This window comes from Guyanagaster necrorhizus (genome assembly GCF_019112545.1).
Source record: "Guyanagaster necrorhizus MCA 3950 unplaced genomic scaffold BT62scaffold_12, whole genome shotgun sequence".
NCBI lineage: Eukaryota > Fungi > Basidiomycota > Agaricomycetes > Agaricales > Physalacriaceae > Guyanagaster > Guyanagaster necrorhizus.
Genome location: NW_025064891.1, coordinates 129,252 through 152,953, shown reverse-complemented (window position 1 = coordinate 152,953; position 23,702 = coordinate 129,252). Strand labels below are relative to the sequence as shown.

General features: G+C 48.3%; 10 protein-coding genes across 10 annotated transcripts; 4 read left to right on the top strand and 6 right to left on the bottom strand.

Annotated features, from left to right (window-relative positions):
* Positions 1-840: 840 nt before the first annotated feature.
* On the top strand, positions 841-1,744 carry BT62DRAFT_1075844 (uncharacterized protein; the record flags this gene model as incomplete). Its single annotated transcript, XM_043179155.1, has 3 exons — positions 841-970; positions 1,019-1,243; positions 1,299-1,744. 3 exons carry the CDS (start codon positions 841-843, stop codon positions 1,598-1,600), a joined length of 657 nt encoding a protein of 218 aa, XP_043039754.1. The 3' UTR covers positions 1,601-1,744.
* BT62DRAFT_1075843 (uncharacterized protein) lies at positions 1,255-5,713 on the bottom strand. The gene is made up of 14 exons (XM_043179154.1): positions 5,586-5,713; positions 5,349-5,530; positions 4,878-5,298; positions 4,538-4,824; positions 4,271-4,486; positions 4,131-4,222; positions 3,980-4,078; positions 3,804-3,930; positions 3,592-3,758; positions 3,350-3,541; positions 3,212-3,295; positions 2,725-3,157; positions 2,454-2,675; positions 1,255-2,408 (listed from the first exon to the last, which is right to left on the bottom strand). The coding sequence occupies exons 1-14, from the start codon at positions 5,605-5,607 to the stop codon at positions 1,716-1,718; spliced, it is 3,237 nt and encodes a 1,078-aa protein (XP_043039753.1). The 5' UTR covers positions 5,608-5,713; the 3' UTR covers positions 1,255-1,715.
* Positions 5,714-5,795: 82 nt separating this feature from the next.
* BT62DRAFT_993929 (uncharacterized protein) lies at positions 5,796-9,799 on the top strand. Its single transcript, XM_043190440.1, has 11 exons — positions 5,796-6,018; positions 6,078-6,121; positions 6,167-6,230; positions 6,285-6,881; positions 6,933-7,070; positions 7,117-7,238; positions 7,294-8,853; positions 8,903-8,981; positions 9,032-9,200; positions 9,255-9,442; positions 9,490-9,799. Exons 1-11 carry the CDS (start codon positions 5,824-5,826, stop codon positions 9,685-9,687), a joined length of 3,354 nt encoding a protein of 1,117 aa, XP_043039752.1. The 5' UTR covers positions 5,796-5,823; the 3' UTR covers positions 9,688-9,799.
* An 866-nt stretch (positions 9,800-10,665) lies between these two features.
* On the bottom strand, positions 10,666-12,230 carry BT62DRAFT_894999 (kinase-like protein; the record flags this gene model as incomplete). Its single annotated transcript, XM_043183197.1, has 6 exons — positions 10,666-10,923; positions 10,982-11,128; positions 11,180-11,304; positions 11,356-11,674; positions 11,725-11,911; positions 11,965-12,230. The coding sequence occupies 6 exons, from the start codon at positions 12,228-12,230 to the stop codon at positions 10,666-10,668; spliced, it is 1,302 nt and encodes a 433-aa protein (XP_043039751.1).
* A 299-nt stretch (positions 12,231-12,529) lies between these two features.
* BT62DRAFT_980568 (Aldo/keto reductase) lies at positions 12,530-13,700 on the top strand (the record flags this gene model as incomplete). Its single annotated transcript, XM_043189524.1, has 8 exons — positions 12,530-12,609; positions 12,666-12,757; positions 12,819-12,899; positions 12,953-13,076; positions 13,132-13,204; positions 13,261-13,365; positions 13,484-13,488; positions 13,544-13,700. The coding sequence occupies 8 exons, from the start codon at positions 12,530-12,532 to the stop codon at positions 13,698-13,700; spliced, it is 717 nt and encodes a 238-aa protein (XP_043039750.1).
* Positions 13,701-14,841: 1,141 nt separating this feature from the next.
* On the bottom strand, positions 14,842-17,479 carry BT62DRAFT_931693 (uncharacterized protein). The gene is made up of 5 exons (XM_043186180.1): positions 17,132-17,479; positions 17,065-17,081; positions 15,947-17,017; positions 15,598-15,892; positions 14,842-15,542 (listed from the first exon to the last, which is right to left on the bottom strand). Exons 1-5 carry the CDS (start codon positions 17,429-17,431, stop codon positions 15,156-15,158), a joined length of 2,070 nt encoding a protein of 689 aa, XP_043039749.1. The 5' UTR covers positions 17,432-17,479; the 3' UTR covers positions 14,842-15,155.
* A 71-nt stretch (positions 17,480-17,550) lies between these two features.
* On the bottom strand, positions 17,551-18,228 carry BT62DRAFT_1005544 (uncharacterized protein; the record flags this gene model as incomplete). The annotated part of the gene is made up of 3 exons (XM_043177162.1): positions 17,551-17,753; positions 17,925-18,065; positions 18,120-18,228. 3 exons carry the CDS (start codon positions 18,226-18,228, stop codon positions 17,551-17,553), a joined length of 453 nt encoding a protein of 150 aa, XP_043039748.1.
* A 54-nt stretch (positions 18,229-18,282) lies between these two features.
* On the bottom strand, positions 18,283-18,974 carry BT62DRAFT_1005543 (uncharacterized protein; the record flags this gene model as incomplete). Its single annotated transcript, XM_043177161.1, has 6 exons — positions 18,283-18,456; positions 18,513-18,567; positions 18,626-18,654; positions 18,707-18,751; positions 18,792-18,841; positions 18,911-18,974. The coding sequence occupies 6 exons, from the start codon at positions 18,972-18,974 to the stop codon at positions 18,283-18,285; spliced, it is 417 nt and encodes a 138-aa protein (XP_043039747.1).
* A 479-nt stretch (positions 18,975-19,453) lies between these two features.
* Positions 19,454-20,512, top strand: BT62DRAFT_931691 (uncharacterized protein). Its single transcript, XM_043186179.1, has 2 exons — positions 19,454-20,151; positions 20,207-20,512. Exon 1 carries the CDS (start codon positions 19,519-19,521, stop codon positions 20,011-20,013), a length of 495 nt encoding a protein of 164 aa, XP_043039746.1. The 5' UTR covers positions 19,454-19,518; the 3' UTR covers positions 20,014-20,151; positions 20,207-20,512.
* An 858-nt stretch (positions 20,513-21,370) lies between these two features.
* Positions 21,371-23,591, bottom strand: BT62DRAFT_919597 (UTP-glucose-1-phosphate uridylyltransferase; the record flags this gene model as incomplete). Its single annotated transcript, XM_043184170.1, has 13 exons — positions 21,371-21,436; positions 21,614-21,642; positions 21,700-21,756; positions 21,812-21,929; positions 21,985-22,197; positions 22,253-22,341; positions 22,391-22,441; positions 22,492-22,579; positions 22,627-22,714; positions 22,768-23,167; positions 23,223-23,347; positions 23,402-23,478; positions 23,535-23,591. 13 exons carry the CDS (start codon positions 23,589-23,591, stop codon positions 21,371-21,373), a joined length of 1,458 nt encoding a protein of 485 aa, XP_043039745.1.
* Positions 23,592-23,702: the final 111 nt, after the last annotated feature.

Below are 23,702 nucleotides of genomic sequence, written 5' to 3'. Positions count from 1 at the left end.
GTCGGGAAGATTGACTGGGGAGAGAAGATTGGGAGTGTCCGGAAGGTGAAGCTCCGGATGTGGAAAAGAAGCAATGTCGGAAGAGGGACGTGGAAAGGGCATAAAGCAAGGTACCTCCTCCAAGGAAAGGGAACGAACCGGATGGATAGTGTCGTTAACGTCAAGCTCAGAGTAAACATCGGTACTGTTGGAGGTAAGAGGAAGGGCCGTAACAGGACCGGGAAAAATATCACCATGTCCATACGTTACGGGCTCGACCGAATCCGAGGCTCTTACCGGATTCTCCGTTTGCCAGTGCGCATTTGAAACTGTCATCAAAGTACCATCGGAAGCGTCCTCAATGACGTCCTTCAGAACGTGAAGCAGTTCGGAAATATGTACAGAATGGTACGAGGCATTTGCTGGTAGTTGGTCGAGGACCTTGCCTGGTAGTATCTGGGATGGGTATGGTTCCGGCGCGACCAGGATAGTCTCATGCGGACCCCATCCATTTTCGATATGAAGAAAATTACAACTGGAGGAGAAGATACAGTTCCCTTGCCGATAAAATGGGCACGGGCGTGCTGTAGAGGAGCATTAGGGTCGACATCAAGAGAAAAGGTGGACCCCCCTTACTCTTTACTCGCCATAAGGGTTCCTGCAAAGACATGACCAGACATTGGCCCGAAATGTACTTCTCCGTGTAAGAAGAGAAAAACGAAGACCTGGGTAATAATAAGCGTGCTTTACCGTGTTGAACAATTAGGAAATGAGGAAATACGAATATGTAAGTATGTCACGCGTGACACATGCTGTGATCGGCTCGTAATCAGGACAGCGTAATCAATTCTCACTTGGGGCATGACATCCAAAGCGTCGGATACAGACTTCAGGAAAAAATGGGACAAGGAAGAATATGCAGAGAAGGCACGGAAACGTGATCTAGATGAGAAGGAACGTATGCAAGACAATGAAGAACGGATAAAGCAAGGTGCGATTTTTGAGCCTAAGGTGCCATACTGTTCTACTACTTTTCCAGGCAAGAGACCACGGAAAACAGCTCGTCGCGACGATCTTCCAAAGCCAACAGAGCTGATGAAGCGACGAGAAGGGTCCTTGGAGCTTGACAAGAACCTCAATAAAACGATGGTTGTACAGAATCCAGGAGGACGAGGTCCCGGGCAGCCTGGATTCTATTGTGAGACATGTAATCGGACATACAAAGATACCACAAGCTACCTCGACCATGTCAACAGCCGAGCCCGTTAGTGGAAACATACATCCAACGACCCCGTAGCATCACTGAGATTCCCTTCCAGACTTACGGGCAATCGGACAGACCACAAAACTCGAACGTTCTACGCTGGAGCAAGTTCGCGCCCGCATAGTGCTTTTGCGAGAAAGAACAAAGGATTCCGTGTCAGCAAAGGCATTTGACTTTGATCAGCGGCTGGCTGAAGTCAAGGCAAAGGAGCTAGCTCTACGGGAAAGAAACAAAGCTCAGAAGAAAGCAGAGAAAGAAAAGGCACGTCTGGAGCTCGCCAAGGAGGTATCAGTAGGTCAAGACAATGACATGATGGAGTTGATGGGTTTTGGAGGCTTCGGTACGACCAAGAAATAGCATCTCAAGTTGAGGTCTCGATGTTACTCCCGCAACTCCTCCTGCTATATTTCCTCACTTAAATAATTCTATTGTAGTACAGCATTTCTTTCTCTGCTTCCGGAACTGGCGAAGTCTACGGCCTGACCAAGTACAGCCCAAATTTTACATCCGCCACCTCTTGCGCCTCTTCGATGAGCACTTCCCCACTCTCGCCTTCTCCCGTCCTCTCTACCGGTACGCTTCCTATGGTTCGCCTGATCAAATCCGCGTGTTCACGCAAGGCAGCTGTGATCTCTGACCCAGAGCCCTCGGGGAAGAGATAGAAGACATCCACATCATCCGTTGCTTGCAGGCCTGCTTTTTTTCGCAGCTTCTGAACCCGGTTGGTGAACTCTCGGGCCAACCACTCGCCCTGCAGCTCAGCATGAACCTGTATATCAAGCCTCACAACGACGTCATTATCTGTGTGCGTTCCGTATTGGCCCAGAGCACTGGACGGAAGCTCCAGATATCGTTGCACGGTAAGGTCACCAGTCACCAGCTCAATACCGTCAACCAAAAGGGTACCAGTGGTGAGGTACTCCTTGACAGCGTCACTCGATACGTCCGGCAATGCTTTCTTCACTCGACCAAGATCCTTTCGGAGTTTGCGTCCCAAGACAGGCCAATCAGCGACTGCACGGTATCGCACACCTGACAGCGTCTCATCAGTACTGAAGATGACATCGCGTACATTGAGTTCAGATTGGATATAATCTTGTAGGGGTTTCACGTCAGCGTGATATTGCGCCTCGGGATGGAACACAAGTAGTTCTTTCAACGGTGTCTAGGAGAGCGTAAGATAAATATCGTGGCAACGTTCACAGCGTACCTTCAACGAGAGATTGTTCTTCTCTCGAATGTTCCGAGTCAAGTCGATGACTGATTGCATACGTCTGACCTGTCTTTCAATCTCAGCATCAAAGTACTCCTCTTTGATTTTAGGGAAGCCGATGAAATGGATGGACCGATTGTCTCCAGCAGCCGGGTCCTCTGGAATGAATCTGCGGAGAGATTGGTAAATATTCTCCGTCAGAAATGGTGTATACGATGACTAGACGTGACATTTGAGCAACGACAGAGAAAACGAGTTGCTCACATACCATAGTTCGACAGAGAGTGAAAAGAGTTTCAAACAATGTGTTGAGGGCAGCTAAGGTGTCTTCAACCCCATTTTCACCCTTCAGGCGCTTCCGGTTGAAACGGATATACCAGTTCGTCAGCTCGTCTACTAGATCAAGCAGGCGGGGAATGATGGTGTATAGTCGGTAGGCAGCCATCTCTTCTGTCACCAATTTGATCAAGGACTGACAACGGGCAAGGATCCAACGATCCATGACATTATTCGGCAATGGTGCCTGTGCATTGTACATAAAGTCGACACCGCTGGCCTTCTTTAATAATGCGACTTGACCGAGGAAGAATCGGAAAGAATTGAGCCATGGAAGTAGGACTCGGGAGATGACTTCGCGGACTCCCTCTTCACGGAATCGGAGGTTGTCGCCTCTCACAATTGGCGAGTTAACCAAGAACATCCTGTCCAAAATTTGCACCCTAAGTCACATGCAATACTTCATAAATCCCACTTACCGGGTAGCATCTGCTCCGTACTTGTCGATGATGATATTGGGGTCGGGATAATTTCTCAAACTCTTGCTCATTTTCTTTCCATCACTGTCCGGTCACAGTGAAATGATCATGTTAGGGGAAAGGATAGCTGAGACTTACGATGCAAGCACAAGACCAGTTACAATCAGATTCCTCCACGGGGCGCTCCCAAAGAGATGCGTTGACAACACAAGAAGAGTGTAGAACCAACCCCGCGTCTGATCAATGCCTTCGGAAACAAAATGGGCAGGAAAGGTTTTCTCGAAAAGGTCCTGATTTTCGAAAGGGTAGTGGAGCTGGGCGTAGGGCATACTGCGCGAGTTCAAATACGCATCTTTGGCCAAGTAAAAGGTACAACGTACCTGCCAGACTCAAACCAGCAATCAAAAACTTCTTCAATGCGTTTCAGTACACCTTTTCCTTTAAATGACGGAATGGTGATATCGTCAATGCTCTCTCTATGCAGATCTTTAATCTCTGTCCGGCCTGATAGTCTTTCGAGCTCCTCGATAGACCCAACACACACAATCTGGAACAAAGTCAGCATGGCATCATGACACGGGACTGAACAAACCTCTTCCAGATCCTCACTCGCCCAAAGGGGGATGGGTGTTCCCCAGTAACGATTTCGGGATACATTCCAATCGCGAGCATTGGCTAGCCAGTTTCCAAATCTGCCGTCTCCGACACTTTGCGGAACCCTGCAACAAAGTTGAACGAGAAAAAATGACGTAAACACACAAAGCAGACCATAGGGTTTCTTGATTATTCCTCACGAGGTCATCAACAATGGGCGTCACACGAACAAACCACGCAGGCACTGCACGATAAATCAGAGGTGTCCCCGACCTTCAAATCATTCAGGAAACAGAGGAGTTGATTTAGAATAGAGGATACGCGCCGCCAGCAGAAGGGATAAGAGTGCTTCATTGTTGACTGCACAATGAGCCGACCTTTAGCCTTGAGGATCTTTTGGATTTTGCTATCTGCAACCTACGTAACTTGGTTAGATTACTTCCACATCTGTACATGTAACCCGACCTTGACGTGATCACCGGCAAAGTCAGGGACCTCTTTTGTGAACCTTCCGGCGTCATCAATCGGGCAAGGTGGCATTTCATCAGGACGAAGGACACCGTGAGCTACAGCGATACGATGGTCATCTTCACCAAAACCAGGGGACTGGTGAACGATGCCGGTGCCGTCTGCCGCGGTAACATAGGTATCCACAACCACCCTGAAAGCCTTATCTTCAAACTGAAGGGGTTGAGTACGCATCCGTCAACTGTCGCTGGGTAAATATGTTACCTTCTCGGTGAAATACTCAAACATCGGCACATATCTCCATCCTTTCATATCCACGCCAAGGAACTGCCCAATTTTCTTAAATTTGGCTTTCTTGGGATCTTTGTAGAGTGTCGACAAAAGCCCTTCGAAAAGTATAAAATTTTGATCTCTGTCCTGATCATGGATTTTGACATAGGTGAAGTCGGGGTGTACGCATAGGGCCAGATTGGATGGCAATGTCCATGGAGTGGTTGTCCATGCCAACAACGATGTGCTAGGATCATCCACGAGAGGAAATGCGACAGTGACTGTACTTGCAGTCTTAGAAGGGGATTTTTGCATCGAAAGAGAAATAACTCGCCTGCAGGATCGTTTACATCTCTATAATCTAAGCCTGCCTCAAAGTTGGACAAAGGTGTCGTGAGACCGGTTGAATAGGGCATGACTTTTAAACCACGATAGACCATCCCTTTCTTGAAGAGTTCGTTAAAAGCCCACCAAACCGACTCCATGAACGAGATATTCAGTGTCTTGTAGTCATTATCAAAATCGATCCATCGCCCCATTCGTTCTACAGTGTTTCTCCACTCTGAGGAATAACGCATGACGATGCTTCGACACTCAGCGTTGTATTTATCAATCCCAAGTTTCAGGACATCGGCCTTTCCAGTAATATTGAGACGTTTATCGATCTCATGCTCGACGGGAAGACCGTGAGTATCCCAGCCAAAGCGACGAGGAACGTGATAGCCGCTGGCATGAGCATGCCGCGTAACTATGTCCTTATGTTACAAGGGTAAAAATGAAAGCACACGTATAACAAAGAACTCACTTTGATGGTGCCAGCGAGGAGATGACCGTAGTGAGGCAGACCAGTGGCAAAGGGTGGGCCGTCGTAGAATGAAAACACTGGTTTGCCTTCGGAAAGCTTCATACTCGTACGAAACGCGTCTATCTCTCTCCAAAAGGCCAAAACCTTCTCCTCCTCCCTTGGAAAATCAAATTGGGCAGAGACTGGAAAATCTTGTTGGTACAATGTCCAGTCAGGTGTCAAAAGAAATAAACTGACTGTCATGAGATGGAAACGCCATCCTTGATATTGAAGAATGTATTCTTGCCGTTCGTCCAAAGAGAAGGTTGTCAATATCGGATAGAATCAAGATGACTCCGCAAAAAATTCCATTCAGTCAGTAGTTGCAGCCGGCGAATGCCGATCTCAGCAAAATAATTGTTTCAATAATGGTATAAGTCACGAGACTGTGACACTCGCGACGTTGAGGATCCGGCGCGCCTTAGCCACAACATTCATGTCCCTTTTCCAAGACATCAGATACTTCTTGCCTTCATCATTTCCAGAGGATCGTGCGGCAGAACTTCGACTGGGTCTTAGTCAAAATGGTGCCATCGCTGTCCATTCCATGAACGAAGCCACGCACATCATTACCAACACCAATCGCTTTGAAAGCTGGCAGGACGTTGACGACTCTATAGGCGTTGTAACGGTATGTATTAATCATACATGAAAGATCTTACTTTTTCAATCACGGGCTCTGTCGCGTAGGATCTATGGGTCGACCGCTCTTTGACGATGGGAAAGCTTCAACAGTAGGTCTCACCTCTTCTTCCCGAATCATCTGATGGTGGCTCTAGAACGGCTTATTACTCGCCAGATCCCGCCTTTCTATTCTCCGGTGTCGTTGCATGTTCTGCCGATGTGCGTGCATATATCTACCTTATCCACTTCCTGTTTAACTCGAAGCCTTTTCAGTTGTCAGCAGCAGACCTAGAAACACTCTCCGCTGGAGTCACAGCGCTGGGTGGCCAGTGGCGATTAGGACTGACTCGAGACGTCACCCATCTGTTTGCTGTCTCGTGTTCGTCTGACAAGTACAAAACTGCGATGCAGTATCAAGAAGTCACTCATATTAACATTATTCTGCCTCATTGGTTCGACGACGTCATTCGGCTGGGGATGGGAAGTCTTGATGTCGCGATTTATCAATGGCCAGATCCGTCATATCTCAAGGACACGCAACAGAGCAACTTGGATGATGCAAAAAAGATGCGTAAGTTGGATCCAGATAAAAAGGTGCTGTACAAGACAGCTCTTTTGAGACCAGACTCTGATCTCTCTGGTCTTCCTGTCAAAAACGTGTGGGAAGGACGCCACATCTTGCTAAGTACGAGTCTAGAATTGAGCCAGGGCAGACGCGAGGCCGTTGAAAAAAGCATCCGTATTGCCCAAGGGACTATCTTGAATTACCGCTCTAATAATGGTGATGGCGACGAAGAGGAAGAACTGACAAACGTGGAATTTTGCGACATTTATGTTACCAGGTTTCGAAGTGGGAAGGCATACTTCAAGGCTAGTTGGTTTTGCTTTTCCTGCATACTTTTGCCCTCAAGATGGTATTAGGCCGCGCGAGCTGGGAAGACGATTGGCACCCTCGCTTGGGTTTTTAATGTACAAGCGACTGGTACCCTTTCCAGACCAGTGGATCAACTACTCCATTACCCCATTCCTAGGAAACCTGTTGAAGGGTTTTCATCCCATGTAAGCATTTACTGTGGTGAGTCGGTACATATTCTGATCTCATTAGGTCGTCACTATCACCAATTACACTGGCGAGACGCGAGATTATCTCAAGAAATTAATAGATGCCATGGGTGCATCCTTCACAGCCAATATGACGGGTGCTAACACTGTGGTCATTGCGGCTTAGTAGGTCGATACCACTATACATTATTTTATAGCTCAATGATTTCTACTCAAATAGCCAAACCGGGGTCAAAGTCACGAAAGCTCAAGCCTGGTCCATACCAGTTGTGAATCATACTTGGCTGGAAGACTGTTTTATCAAATGGCGAAATTTAACTGTGGGATTGGACAAGTACATCGGGTTTGCGCCCAACATGGACTTTTCTCAGCTCTTAGGTCGAAGAGGTGTGGGAAGGGCGGTTGAAGATTTGGCCGAATTGGAACGTGAAGAGATAGAAGATCGAGAATATCTCCAAACATTACAGAAGGTACCCATCGGGATGGAAAACAGTGCCCGGGATGCAACAAAAGTCGCCGAATTTGTCACCTTGCCTGTACCCGACGCAGACGGAGACATCTCAATGGGCGCCCCTACAATACTCTGGAAACCGGATCGACAGGACACGTCAGAGCCTGCGTCAAAATTACGGTCATCCCCGCATAAAGCGGACAGTTCGTCTGTTACCAGGCCGGATATGATCGATAAGCCATCTGCTGATCACCGAGCAGTCGAAAACGGTGCAACGCCAGTACCAAGTCACGGAAACATCGATATCGCCGATGAGGTTCTGGACATCAGCGACAGTCCTGAACTTCAGATGAAAAGGATTAGGAAGCGGAAGCAATCACATCTGGAAATAGCCTTTGAAGAGAAAAGTGGACCCTCTAAATCGACCCCACACAAGGCTGCTCGTGCACGCAGGAAAGGCAATGCATTGCACGTCTCGAATCCCACAACCACCGCAACCGGCGGTGAACCAGAGGTATCAATACAAACTGCTTCTATCCACAGTGGTCGTCGTAGATCCACTAGGACAGGACCTACGACGCCAACGGTGGAGGCCAGTGCTGAACGACCACGAACTAAAACAGTTACCGCTTCAACACCTCCCAAAAGAGTGGTGTCCGTTCTGATGCCCCCGATGACAATCACGCCCAGGTCCTCTGTCATGAATACTGCGCCCAGCCAGAATGTACGCACACCTTTGGGTCATGATGCGAGTCTTCTCATCACTGCGGAGGAACGAAGAGGTACTCCAGCTTCGGGTTCAAGGCCGAAGCTAGCCGTCTCATCTCCGAAGAATAGTCCACCTCTCTCCGCCGTGCCGGAGATATCGCCTAGAATGAAAAGAAGTGCTGCTGCAAAAGCGTCACAGCAACTGAAGGATACAGTCATGCCAGATGTTGTTAATTTCCAGCAAGAGATGCGACGCAGGTCAAAGAAAAGCATCGTCAGTGACATGTCAACCAAAAGGAAACGAACATCTGGCGCACTTAGTGACAGTGACCACGAGAATGATTCCAGATCCAAGAAGAAAGGAAGGCTATCAACTGGTTCGGCCAAGGGCAAGGATAAGTCAGATGAATCAGGGAACGAGGAAGATGACGCAGCACGTCCTGCACGACGCAACATACCACAAAAGACCAAAGATAACGTCCACAATAACGACGATAGTGATGACGACGACGAAAAGACATCCGGAAGTACACTTCCTGCTCGCAAGCTGCTTGAGGATCCGAATCAGAAGTCAACCACGCATACGAAAGGAAAGAAAAAGATGTCTCAGAGCACACACAGGTAAACCATCCTTTTTTCCGACAATGTGAAGACTGAATTTTTTTCTCAGTGTCCCTTCGTCGCAAAAAGCATCCAGAGTTGTTAAGCTCATGACGACCCAAGTACCTCTGTCCGATGATGTTCTCAAGGTTGGTGATTTACAAGTCATTCTACGCCCATTCCTTATAAAGGTCCATAGCATCTAATAAAGCTCGGAGTCAAGTTAACTACTCGACCGTCCGAATGCACCCATCTCCTTGCACCACACGTCGTGCGAACCGAAAAATTTCTTTGCGCCCTCGCTGTTTCGCCTTGGATTCTGTCTCCTGAATGGGCAACAGGATCTGCAGCTTCTAACAAATTGCTTCGTGAGTCGCCCTGACGCAGTCACTTTACTCTTGATGGACCTTATTGTGTGACAGCCGAAGATAAGTATCTGCTACAAGATCAAACCAACGAGCGCAAGTACAATTTCCAGCTTTCGGATGCCATTGCAAAAGCGAAGACATTGAAAGGCACGTTATTTGCGAAGAGGATTTTCTATGTGACTGCAAAGGTGTCCGTGGATCATAAACTTCTGAAGAACGTTATCACAGCTTTTGGCGGCCAGGTTCGACTAGCCTTCTTCCTATAGATTGTCTTGACATTTCTTTACAGATATCGACCCAAACACCGACGATCAGAGTGCTAAAGAGCCGCTCAAATCGTCATGTAATCTCTTGCGCTGAAGATATATCTATCTGGAGACCCATAGCTCAGCAGTTCCCTGTCTACACCCAAGAGCTCATACTCACTGGCGCGCTGAAGCAAGAGGTCGAATGGGACAACAAAGTTTTTCAGCTTTCAGAACCGTGATACATACGTACACAATATTTATGCCTATTTTGTGCTTATTTCTTATATATATATTATTGAATAACAGGCCATCTCCGCTGTAACCCCCCCCCTCGAACTTGATGATTCTTCTGCGTGCTTATATGTTCAATAACGGGAAAGAAGATATATTTCGAGTCACGTCCTCTAACATGCTATTCTTCGCAATCGAGGCCTACCCCGCCTGCTGTGTCGGTGACAGGTCATTTCGGATTCGGAATAGCATTCGCTGCGGTGACAAGGACTTGCAGATCAGGAAGTAGAAGGCATGGGTAAAAGCTGGAAGGGAAACGGAAAGAACAAGCGACCAGTTCGGAGAAGGTATGATACCCTTTGGATAACAACACCACTATGCACAAGTCCGTATTTGCATAAAGACGGAATGTTAGTGCGCTGATCTGACGATGTGAGTTGAAGTACGACGTCGATATGTTATGAAACATCCAAGTACACGTAGACCGAAGACGGTGACCGTAATAACCGCAAGGGCATTCACACTGGATAGTGTGGAAGGAGAGACAGACATTTAAAATGTTGCATATGCTAGATTAAGCGCCAGTGGATAGTGTACATTGTCCTGTGAAAATGTCAAGACCACGATAACACGAAGTCTTTGTAAACATGGTGAGATATCCAGCTCACTTCTAACCCCTCGCCCCCGAAAAAACCCTATAAATGAGATCCAGAAAAAGGTGCAAGGCTTTGAACAGAGTCACCATGTATAGGATGACAAATACCCAGGAATGATAGACGAATATAGGTATACAGAAATGAGGCAGCGGACGCGATTCCTGTCTTGCAAACAGCGACACATCACAAAAACGTCCCTCGTCTGCGACAGTAGACTTCTTGCGATGACGTACTCCTAAGGTGATGCTTGAGACCATGGGTTAGTATACGGTGCGAACCTCGTCGACCGTTCCCTGTTTCCCCTATTTTCCCTGACCTCTCGGGTGCGCATCACAGAGTTGAAGCCTCCCCGGGCACCGACCGTCTCGATACACGCTTGGAGTCTCTAAATTTGATTGCCTTAGCAACCCACTGGGCGACATCCGTATCCTTCTTGTCCTCATCCTTGAGAAATCCGTGCTCCAGAAGTTCCGTGTACGCCGCTCTACGGTTTGGACTTCGTTCTAGACATCTTGCCACCCAGCCACAGGCAACATCACTGTATCCATCGGGAAGAGTAGGTATGTCGCCGTTGATGATGTAGTGTAGCTAATGTGACAAGGGAGATTGACACGAAAGTCAGGTAGAAACAGCCAAAAAGACATACCTGAGCAAAGACATTCTGATATGATTCTTGAGGGTATGGGTACTTCCCCATGGCGATTTCGATAACCGAGAGACCCAAGGACCAAACATCGGCGGCCACCGTGTATGCTCCCAAGTTGCCCCTAGTTTCACCATGAATCCGCTCGGGCTACATATTGACTATATAAGTAATCGAACATATAAGAGGTTGGGAGCCTACGGCCATATAACTCTGGCAACCGATATTTGTTTTCGCCAGCGACTTTTCTAGCTGCTTTGAAACGCCGAAGTCGCAAAGTTTGATCTGACCTTTTAAATTGACCAAAACGTTCGTCGGCTTGACATCTTACCAGAACTGGTGAACGTAAGCAAGCAGGGAATAGGCATAGAACTTACCACGATGCATGACCTCTCTTTCGTCCTTCAAGAACTTTAAACCGCGGACCATACTCCCTGCTATACGAGCCAGGACATCTTCCGGTACCCGTTCCCACACAACAGTCTCGTTACCAACAGTGTACGATTCACCAGCTTCAAAAGCAGTAAGTTGATCGAGACTACCGGCATCCATATATTCCATAAGATAGTAGACACAGCTTTCGACCGTAAAAGCGCCATGAAACTCGACGATGTTAGGCGCCGATGCGGATTGTAGTATTTCAAGCTCCCGGACTATGGATTCTAGCTTGTTGAGATCCAGTTCTAGACGGATTTCCTGCATTCAAGGAGCATGAGCTGAGCACTAGGGCATACACGGTAACAAACCTTCATAGCCATCTGTAACTTTGTTGGCTTGTGAATGGCGCGCCGGACAGTTCCATAATTGCCCCGTCCAAGTTCTTCTTCGATCTGAAGGTCTTTCATAGCCATAGAATACGATCTTCCGTTCGAGAAAATAACACCGGACGCATGTATTTGGGTACCACCAACGTTCAAAGCACCTGATGCATCACTGTGAAACAAATATGTATCTGGGAAAACAAACGACTAGAGACAGTGACGTACAGCATTCTCGAAAAGGCAGAAAATGGAGTGCCAACTGGAGCATGCAGCCGAGGGCCATTGGGAATTGGCGCTCTTAGTCCAGCTGCCTGAGGACCACCAAAATGAATGGGATCAAAGTCGCTGAGGAACATATTGGGCTTTGGCCTGGCCCGCCCTCGAGGAGCAGCAGGATGCGCTCGTTGAACTTGGGGCTCGGAGGAGGAACGGGAATTGGGGACGGCTGGACGGTTCTGGGCGTTGGCGTTGGCGTTGGCTACGGCGGCCATTTTTGCGCGCAAACTAGGCGGTATAGGTACCGCAGGGGGCGGGTTTGCGAGTAAGGACATGCTGGACCTCCGAGCAGTGGTGGTAGTCTGTAAGAAACCCGCGGTTGCGGTTGCTGCACTCTTTATTGACCTGTGTTTGAAGTGGGGCGCATTCCTGACGTCATTGCACTGCTTTCTTTCCACCGGCGATGGCGATGGCGATGGCTAAGCTTACGCTGAGCTCCAGTGTGCAGCTATCTTCTGGTTCGTTTTACATCTTCTATTGGAGTACTGTGGCCCATATCAATAAAGGATATCCTATGCCCCTTCTTGGCTTCGGCGTCTATCAGAACTACAACGCGACCCCTTCTGTTATAGAGGCATTCAGAGCCGGCTACAGGTCCTTTGGCTTCAATACATTCTGTACTACGTCGATTGACGCTTTCTTCTTTCAAGGCATGTCGATTCTGCCCAGGCGTACAAGAATGAAGCCGATGTCGGTGCTGCTTTTCGCGCAAGCGGTTTAAAGCGGGCAGATGTCTTCCTAAGCATGTTTTCTCTTCCCATCGAGATCAAGTATATCTTAATATCGACCGTCGTATTTCGTAGCCTCAAAGTGTGTGTCCAAGACCCACGGATATGACAGCACCTTGAAAGGTGTCGATGAATCTCTAAGCAACTTTGGAGTCGGTTCGTCGTGCTCCCTTCGTTCTTATCAACAACTAATGCGAGTGACAATATAGACTATCTGGACTTGTTCCTAATTCACGATCCCTTTTCCGGCACTGAACGTCGTCTTGCTACATACAAGGCCCTTCAGGAATGCAAGCAGGCGGGAAAACTTCATACCGTCGGCGTCTCTAACTAGCAAGTCTCGCGCCACTACTTCGCATCGTCGTGATTAATTGTATCTTGCACTCAGTGGTGTCAAACACCTGGAGGAAATAAGAGCGGCGGGATTCGATATGCCCGCCGTCAATCAGATCGAGGCAAGTGTCTTGATTTTGTCTTCTGCGTCGTGCCAGTTCTTGATTGGTACTGGCTCTAACAGCTCCATCCGTTCTGTCAACAAAAGGAAATCGTCATGTATTGCAATGAAAATGACATTGTAGTGCAAGCTTACTGTCCCCTCGTTCGAGGGAGAATGGATGACCCTGTAATAACCAGCATTGCCTCCAAAGTTTGTCGCCTCCTTATTCGCAGGCATATATTTTCTGAATTGAGCTCTCAGTATAATCAGGACCCTGCACATTCTACTTCGCTGGTCGTTACAGAAAGGGTAGCATTTATGCTCATCTCCAGTCGAGTGCCGCACTCATCTCTCCCCCACAAAGATATGTTCCTCTTCCGAAGAGTGCAACTGCAGAGCGTATTCGCTCGAACGCGAATCTCTACGACTTTGAATTAACGGCAGAAGAAATATCAACTCTAGATTCACTAGACCGCGGAAAGGACGGTGCAGTGAGCTGGAATCCTGTTGACGCCCCGTAATAAGAAGATCACAAAAAAGAAAAGTCTAATCTTGTATCGCAAAAGCGCTGCAGCCAATCATATCTCTTCGATGGCCTATTTTATAAACCAGCGAATCGCAGAGTTTGCTAAAAACATACTGATTTTGAAGGTCTGCGGCTCTTGGCCAATTACAACATATACATGGTGACCAATAGTAGGATGGCCACATGCTATGGCCAAGATGCCAGTGCCAGTGCATTATTGTCGAAAACACGCAGGCGCGTCGCACTATTCGGCAGCTCATCGGACTCGGGGTGGATAACTATGTAAGTATGTTATGGGCGCTATATCATCCCTTCCATCAATGGGCAATGCCAGCCAATCGAATGGTTCGGACGAAATCCACGGAAGGGAAATGTCATAAGACACAGTAAAAGCAAAAACGTTGATAGCGCATCTAAGTTAGTCGGCTCAAGCGCAAGATCCGTGTGTTCGCAGGAATATTTCAACTTTAAGCTGGCGAACCTTGGTGATCTAAACAGGCAATTGAGCTCTGAAGCACCGGGCCAGAACAAGACACCAAGCTTCTATCGCCACTGCCAATTAAAACGAGGGTACTCTCTGGACAATTCACCGCCCGTGTATTGGCTGGCCCGTTAGACGAATAGGAACGAAGATACAAAAGGCTCCTTCAGGCTTCCAATCAGGCTTCGTCCTCGACGACGGCCTGGGAGCGCATCCTCTCTCTCAATAAGGGGCGCTACGTCGTACAGTTGTTATCAATTTCAGCGACATGTCGTGAATGATCGGAAATAACAAGTTGGATGTATTTCCAGTTGGTGTCGCGCTACTACTACGCTGCAGCAACTCTCACATAATATCATTTTACACTGACTTCTCAATTCAAAGCTCACTTCTTCTCGGAGAGAAGGCCAGAAAATTACCTGTTTCTTCCGTCCGACACCGCGGCACACCCCCGAGTTTTTGAGGGTTATCATTCTGGGGGGCACGACGGATCTGCAATATCGGATACAGTGCCGTTATTTTCAATTTTGAGACCGAAATGCCCAACGTTTGTTATATCTTACAACGTGTTGCGCTGTCGTCGGTCGTCGCCTGCCTCGTGCACAAGTCCATCCGGGCCACGGTGCATGTGCGCCGCTCCCGCACTCCTGTAACGAGGTGATAGCCATAGCACATTTATATTGTCAAAGCAACAGCACATTACTGTGAGTGTATCATACGTGGTTTATGTACTGCAAGGTTTACACTACAGGAACGAGCGACGAAAACAACAAATAGATAACAGAAAGGTCCATAAGGCCTACGATAAATTACAACTACATATCGTTAAAATACCCAAAGCCACAAGGGGTGCCAAAGAACGGACGGAACAATAGACGAGTGAGTGCTTGTATGATAGAGCAGATCCAGGAGGCAAATCATCACGGACAGCAAATATGAAAGATAGTAAGATAAAGCAGAATAATCGAATCATGACGAATATGTGACAGAGAATTCAGTGTTGTGGGGTGGATTTTCGAGGGGCGTCGAGTTTGCAGTAGATCTATAAGGCCCGTACATCTCCTGAGAACGATTGAACGCTATCGCATTGCTGCTGTTCATTTCACCACCCTCGATATGGTTATTGTGAGAAGGGAAACCGCCGTCGACGGCATACACTTCCGGATAGTTCATGGTATAGTTACAATCGGCCGCCGGTAGTGAATGTTCTGAGGTATCAAACCGGAAGCTGTCGGGAAGCTGGCTTGAAGACGTTGACGGTTGAAACGCGGGATCCGGGACGCCGTACACGAACTGGTGTCCACCAACATTTGACGCAGACTGCGACGTGTCATCAGCGATCGAGGCGTCTGTGGCCTAAGGAAAAGGCAACGTATCAGATAGAATCCTCAGGCGTAGCCAAGATACCCACACGTCGATGGTTGTGCAACGCATACGCCAGCTCACTCGAACGAGAGAGAGGTAAATTTGAGGATGTGCCCTCGTTGACTAGAGACGGAGTGCTTCCAGGCGAGACTGTCGAGGACGGCGACGGATATGTGCTTGTTGCCACATCATCACCATCTGAACGATCTTGAGTGGCAGCGGCGCCATTCCCGTCACCTGGAGGTGAGAATTTATCCAAAGGGCTTCCCTGGACTTCAGAGTTACCCTGAAGCCCACTGACATCCAAATTGGACATCATACCAAGGAAGTGGTTGGATGACCTAGACACAACGACATCAGCCAAAAAGTTGCCTCTAGCGAACGAAGGCACTTACCCCGATTCCCTCCGACTAGCATTTGGGGGAATGTCCTGTTCCATGCAGTCAGAATAATATACACTGGCATTGCTCGTGTCGCTCGTGGCAACTGAGGCGATAGAACCAAACCGGGACAGGGCCTCGTAGGATGACGTGCGGTCATCCTCAGAGTCTTCGCTTTGAAAGGTGAAGCTCCGATTGGGGTCTGGAGAGCTTCGCTCGCTATCAGCTGACGACGGCGGTGTCAAGGACGGCGAAGATGTGCTAGCAACACCAAACGAAAAGTCTGGAGACGGAAGGGGACCGGGTATGGTGGAAGCAGCCATGCGTGACGAGAACGCGTACAAATGGTTATCGGGTAGAGAAGCACGGGCGGCATGGAACGAGGAAGACGAATACGAGAGAGGGATACCCTGTGATGTATAATGGAAACCTCGGGAATCAGCAGATACATGACGGCCATGGAAACTAGCATTCGACGGTGCGGAGGCTATATGTGGGAGTTCTGGACGAGGATAAGGAATGCCAGAGACACGGTTCAACGGATGGCGGCCGTTAGAATGTGATGCGAGGCGGGACCCATGGCCAGTAGTGTTTTTTGTTCTGGCGAGGTGAGCGTACGGATTAGAAGCGAGACGATGCAGACTTGCATCGACGGATAGGCGACGAGCGAAGGGATCGAGATGACCTACAAGGGGAGGTCCCTGGGACGAGTGATCTGAATGAGGTACCATGTCAACGGGAAGTGAACCTCGCCGGAAACGATGGGCATCATTTGGGTCGCCAAGCTGGCCGAGGAAAGCAGGGTCCTCTGGAGTGACGATAGGCGAGCTGTGCCATGATGAACTTGTTGAAGAGTCAGCCCCGGTGAAGACATGCAGACGTGGTGGAGACGGCGCGACGGGGCTAGACTCATGGGAGCCACCTAGTCCTGCTATGTCGCGAAGATAGGATGGGAGCTGAGAATCAGAGATGCCGTCTGGGTCAGAAGGCGAAGAGGATGGGTCGGCATTCTGGTTATCGGTAGATGCTGCTGCTGCTGCTGCTCTGTTGGCGGCCTTGCCGGCCTTGGTTTTCTCTTTTGCGCGACTGCACTACGTGTAAGACAAAGAATGGATGGAAAGAGCGACGCGTACCGATTTTGGAACCAAACCTAGGCTCAAAATGAGAAGAAAGACGCAGGAAAAAAAAAGATAGACATACCTGGACGCCTCTTGGGGTCATATCCAATCTGGCCGCTAGTTCATTGCGGAGAGCGGCATTGGGCTTGGTGTCGCGCTTGAAGATGCCCTCGAGAATCTTGAGCTGGTCGCTGGTTGTACGTTTACGATGCTTGACCTCGTTGGGAGTATATGGATAGAATGCGCGAAAGTCGACGGCAGATGGGTCCATGGGGGGTGCAGCCATGGACGGAAAACGGATGTCAGTAGAGGGCGGATAGGCAAGGGACTGGGGCGTGGTGGAAAGAGAGTGGGACTTTGCAATGTGAACGGGAGGGAGCATGGTTGAAAAAAAAGAAAGGGATTAAGAGGCGGGATAAGAAAGGGAAGAAGGCAAGCCAAGAGAAGGAAAACAAAGATTTGAACAAGATTTGAGATTTGAGATAATCGAAATAATCGAAATCAGCAATCACAACTGTTTACTGTGTTACTCGGGTAAGCAACCTGCGTGACAAGGTAGTCACACGGTCCACGCTGCAATGGCAGTATCTGTTCGTATCGCAAGAGATTACCCTCAGATCCCGTATTGCTCCCGGCCGTTGCCAGGAACCCGCTGAGAAATTGTGTCACAAGTGCGCCAACCGTTTTAGGTTTAGTCGACCATGCTGCCGTCAAAGGGCAAAGTACAACACCAACACGAAATCAAAAAGAACAACCTGCTCTGCGAACCAAGAAATCAAGAAATTCAAGGGCTGTTGCTTCCTGGCGTATCTGTTCTCTATCCTACTCAGCGGCTACAGTTCTCTGCATTTGTTACCAGCAACGTTGTTACGAACCTTGGTTGTCATGTTCGTCGTCGTCGTCATCGTCGCCGTCGTCTCTGTGCCGCTCGTTCTCTCTCTGTACGCTTGCCATCAGATGCCGTATTCTCATCAGATTCATCGACGAAGCACTCTGTATTAAGTAGCCGGCGTTACCTACCCAAGTAGCACAGCACACAACAGCAAGCAAAGCTCAACTCCCCAGCCTACCAGTCCCAGCACCGTCATTCCTCTTCTGTACGTCCAAGAAGGATACCCAACGCAAACTGTCTTCGCGCTCTTCGACGCGCACATGCCCCAGCATTCGTTGCGCCACCATTTCAAATCCCATACCGCCAATGGGGATCCCGCGAACAAGGAAGAACCCCCCCTTCTATTGCCTTGCTCCCAACATCTCCATCTTCTTCTTTGGCCGGCCACGGGATAACAATAAATAGTTTAGATCCTTTGCATACCGATACGCTGCATACGCCCTGCCGGATCCGTCCGTCATCCGCTCGGACATTACTGCACCAGCGACAACAGGGAAATACCCGATGCCAAGTTCCTCTGTCATGCCATAAAGTCAGCTTCAACGTCCTTCACCAGACGGCGCGTGCTTACCCATTCCTCAGGTACTATAATATTCGAAGCCGTTTCTAACATCGTCATGCCAAAACTGTGCGTGTCGTACGTGACGTGAGAAAAACAAATACCGTTGGGACCGCGGGACATACCAAAACACTTCCGCTACCTGGCAGTTCCTCTGCCGCCAAATATGGTGTTATCCCCTTGCCGCTCGAGGGCATTGGTCAGACAGGTCCCAGGTCACCTAGGGTCGTAGCCCCAGACGCCATTCCGGACTCACCGATCGTGAGCCCATCGGAGCTAACAAGAGCTAACATCCTTCGCTAGCTTCAGATCGTGCACGATGTTTCCGCCTTTGGGTACCACTGCAAACGCGTATGTTAACTCGATATCAGACGTTAGCAGCCGATTTGCAGTAATCTTACGTTACTCACATCTACGATGCAGCTTCCAAATCCCAGCTCCATCGACTTGCGGAATCCATGCTCGTGCTCTCATGAGGGGTCACTGATTTTACCGCACGAATCCGCCCATGCAGCCTTCTTTCTCAACATTTCAATGTCGTGCTGTACCTCTGACCTGGCACTAAACTCCCTCTTCCATAACCGGCACCTAACATTCATCAAGATCACCGGGAAAACACCTCATCGACGAACCGAGGACGGCACCACACCACAGAAGGCACTTACCGATGATTGCCCTCAATCCTCTTCGATAGCTTCAATAAATAGCACAAGTTTCAGTCATCGCCTCCCTCGAGTCGTACCTTGATGGGTAGCCGCACCAATCTCGTCTCGTTCAGCCTAGTCATCTTGACCGGGTTCCTGCGATGACATTGATTAGCGCGCTAACGAGAAAGGACCGGACTTGTAGGCGCAACGCGTGCAGGGATTATTTCCTCAAAGCAAATTAGGAATTCGGGTATGCCCTGATGTAAAACGAAATTGATCACCCTTACAATCACCATCAAAAGGTAGTCCATACCTCTTTCCCAGGAGTACTAAATATCACTCCGGAGTTCCTGCCGTAACGTCCTACCCAAATGGACTTCGCTGCAAGTCTCGCTTGGGTCCAAAGAACTTGGGACTTCCGCATCGGGTACAGCATCACGCTGCGGTCACCTCCCCAGCAAAAGAAAGTCTTTCCGCTTCCATTCTCAGCTCCTACCATCGTCCGCTCGGTCATCCTGAGAGTCCAACGTCATGTTGGATTTGACGCTGACATTTATGTCCGAATGAGTCAATGTCATGATGAGGTCAAAGCTGACCGCGCTTTCCATTCAAATTTCCTCGTGAGAGCGCTCGCTTCGCTAGGTTGCGATTTATTCGGATGCCCGGTCGAAGGGATGTCGATGGTGAGAACGAGAGAAAAGCTCGGAGAACGGCATGAACAACCAACATCGTCCTCATCGGTGCCGGTAGATCGTAAATTCGATTTCGACAAGGAGCTATATCGATATCAAGGATCGCGTTCAAATGAAAAACCCGAAATCTCCCCCGGTACCGACGTAGACGAAAGGCAATATACCGTGTTGTAGAATGCGCTAGCCGTTGAATATGAATGACAGAAAGATTAAAGTTTTAACCCATGCGTTGCAAATGTCGCCCGTTTTGGGGTGGAGAAATACAAGGCCGATGCCTGCTGCAGCCAGCTGTGAGTCACAGTACAGAAGCTCCTGTGTTCGACGTCAAGATATCAGACAAATATACGCACAAATAAACGAGACGTACCGCGAGAAACACGATGAACAGAAACCCGACAAGCGTTTCCGTCCAATCCCCGGAGACCTTTCCTCCTTTGTCCTCGGCGCACTGATGTGACGAAAGAGCAGTAGGATAGGTTCCAAAAGGTAAGAAGATGTACAATCAGGTAAAGGACCTTTCTCGCAAACGAAGTATACGCCGACCACTTCTCAACAGTTGGGAGGAAAGGAATTCGCCCTGTAATTTACATCATGGTACTGAAGATATAGAGAAACGGGCGTGGGCGTGTCGTAAAAGAGCAAAGGCCTATGAGGGACCGACGGTCCAGGCTAGTTCCAGACTTTGTTCAACATGAGTCACATGATCGTGAACTCGGCGAGGGAGTAGTACTTTGTTGATTCAATTAGGCAGGAGAGCGCACAGCTAACTTGCGTCACATCGCTTTGCTGATTGATGATCCGTCAATAGTTTAAAAGCGCTTCCTCCAATATTCCTCTGCCTAAACGAGGACGTGCCAAGTCAATGATTTCAAGATGCCATTCAAGATACATTACAACGCTATAAATCAAAAGAGGGAATTTACGAAATGGCAACCGCGAGTACTCGAGATCCTAGAACGAATCGACAGAGAATTGTTTTCTTGGACTCTGCACTTCATGAGTTGCAAAAAGGACAGCTAAGGTGCATCGACCTCATAAGTGACCGATCACAATATCGCAGATGTCGTTACCACCATGGAAAATGAAGTGGAAAATGAAGACGTAGTAATCTATGTCAGGCTGAGTAACAACTGGTACTAGGGGGGCAGCGCTAAGTCTTGACACGGAAATTTCTCCACGGCGCACACTGCCATGTTACCAACACGTGAAACGACTTTTTACATTGGCTGGATTGTCTGCTTGGAAAAGAAGCGTCTGGGTGAAAAGGTCGACACCCGGGCTATTAATACTATACTCATCTAGAAATGAGTCGACAACGTTGAGATCGCCTTGACACTACTCTCTGATACCTATACGCTTTATGTACGCCTTCCGCTCATAACAGAAACAAAAGCAAGGTTGTATCTGATTATTTGACCAGACTGATACTCAAAGATACTGTACCATTGGCATGATACCTGGTATGGAGCTTCTCCTGCGAAGTCGGACGATCGATGTTGATAACTGTCCTATCATATGAGCTTCTTGGACTCTAGAGGCCAAACCGGCGATGGTAGTGTATGCCCAACCGGCGGTAACACTTAATTTCGGTCGACTTCTGCACATAATTAAAACAGGGTAGAATGGAAACAACAGAATATCCGAGAACGACACATTCGAGAGAAACTCGCGGGCCTTGGAGGAGCGGCGCTACGCATGTCAAACTTCAAAGCTCCTGCAATGCCAATAGCCATGAACTTCTAATGACAAGAACACTTATCGGTTCGGTACTCACGATACTCAGTAAATTGCCTGACACTAGCCCTTATGAACAATGCATCAGTACCTGCGTCCGAATACGCCTCAAATAATAGTACTCACTGTTCTCAAGTATGGTCCCATCAGGAACGTCAATCTTCTGACCATCCTTTGCAACGACTATGAGTTACGATCAGTGACAGTGTCCTCGGATAGCGATGTACAGAGAACCAACCGATGACAGTTCCCCGAAGAGTGACGCTTCGACCAAAATAGACATCTCCTGCAACTGTCAAATGATCCAGGTCGACGATATTGGGAATTTGTTTAAACCGCCTCTGAAACTCGTGGATCTGTGTATGTGTCAGCTCGGTGAAAGTATAGATAACGACACAATCCGCGACTGACGTTCTTGAAATGTTCACCCAGCTTGATAACGGGAGTCGCGTTGAACATTCTATTCGAGTCTAATACTAATTGACCATTCTGAATATTGTATATCCCGCTTTTGATGAGAAGGAGATCTGAACAGTTCTTCACAGGTAAGAAACGGCTTCTAGGGACATTGACTGCGTGTGCGTTCTCAAAATACTTGATCGCAGCTCCTGCAGCTGTTTCGAGCTACCAGAACAAGTATGAGCGAGTTTGTTGGATCGGGAGAGTAGCGCTGAGATACCTGAATCACTGACTGACCATCGCTGGTAGCGTTCGGAGTGACGATGATGTCCAAGTCCATGCGGCCCTTGTCCATGATCCTCTTCAAAGCTAGGCTGGGGGATTAGATAATTATCAGCGTTAAACGCTGATGACACACCCCGAAGATTTATCCACAGATTGTTCGTGTTCACGATGCCGAACTTACGCACTGTAGACATGTAAATAGCAAAAGGACGGTGAAAATCTCACTTCACGCACCGGATTGAAAATCTTCTATATGCTGGGGTGGTACCTGCCCTAACTCAAGTAGGCAGAGTGATCCGTTGAGATCGACCAGAGTGCCTCCCTTGAAAAATCAGAACATTATATTGAATAGCCCAAGGTTAACGATACCTGTAAGTCGGCCTTCGTTTTGCCCGTCACCTCCATGAGAAATTCAATTTGCTCGTCGATCATATACTGCATAATTCTTGTGTCGACCCTAGACAACGGTGAACAAGCAATGCAATCAGACTGTAGAAAGGGCCGACTTACGTTGCGCCCAAGTTATCAGAGTTAGATACAAAAAGATACTCTTTTCCATCCTCTAGTAACTGATCGAGTACGCCAGAGTGGAGTAGAGCATTGTATAGATCGCCGTGTCCAGGCGGATACCAGTTCTTCTTGTCGTCGTCCGCACGCCTGGGAGAAGGCAAAAGTGTGTCCTGAATGATTCGGGGGTATCTGGATTGGTTGAATGTCGTGATACGAACGTTCTGATTGGCGTAGTTCCTGACAATCCGCAAGGTATCGTCCTCGGTATTGAAAGATGTCATAAATACCAATGGAACGTCAACATGATGTGTTTCGTTGAGATGCTTGACTTGCATAATCGTTAGGTCAAGAAATGTCAAGTCGTCCTTAACGGTCAGCGCGCTCTTTGCTCCAGTCATTCCTATACAGTGCGATATCAAAATACGTCTGATGTGGATACTCTTGAAAATGCTTACCCATAGATGTACCTAAACCGCCGTTCACTTTTAGAATGGCAAGCTGATTCAGAACAGTAAAATTGACGCTGGGATTAAGGCAATCCAACTGGACGACATCGGGAACCCTGATAAGATCCCAGTTCCTAAAGCATTGGCGTCAACGAGGGGTATAATAACGTCAGATGTAAATGGCTAACAATTCCGGACACTTGTTACGTTCCTGTTGATATCTTGAGAAGAGCTGAAGAAATGAACCCATTTCAGAGTCGAACTCCTAGGCATAAATACCCATTAGACTTCTGTACATGAAGTGATATGATATTGACAAACCTTCTTCCTCGAATGGTCTGGAATTGTATCTACGAGCCTACGGAGCTCTCCCGACATTGTCGGAGGCCCAGGAGGCGCGTTAATAAAATAATTGCGCCTGCGAAAACGTCGAGGGGAATATTTGAAGAACGGTGACATAGTAGTATGTAAGAGTGCAAGAAGGGAGAG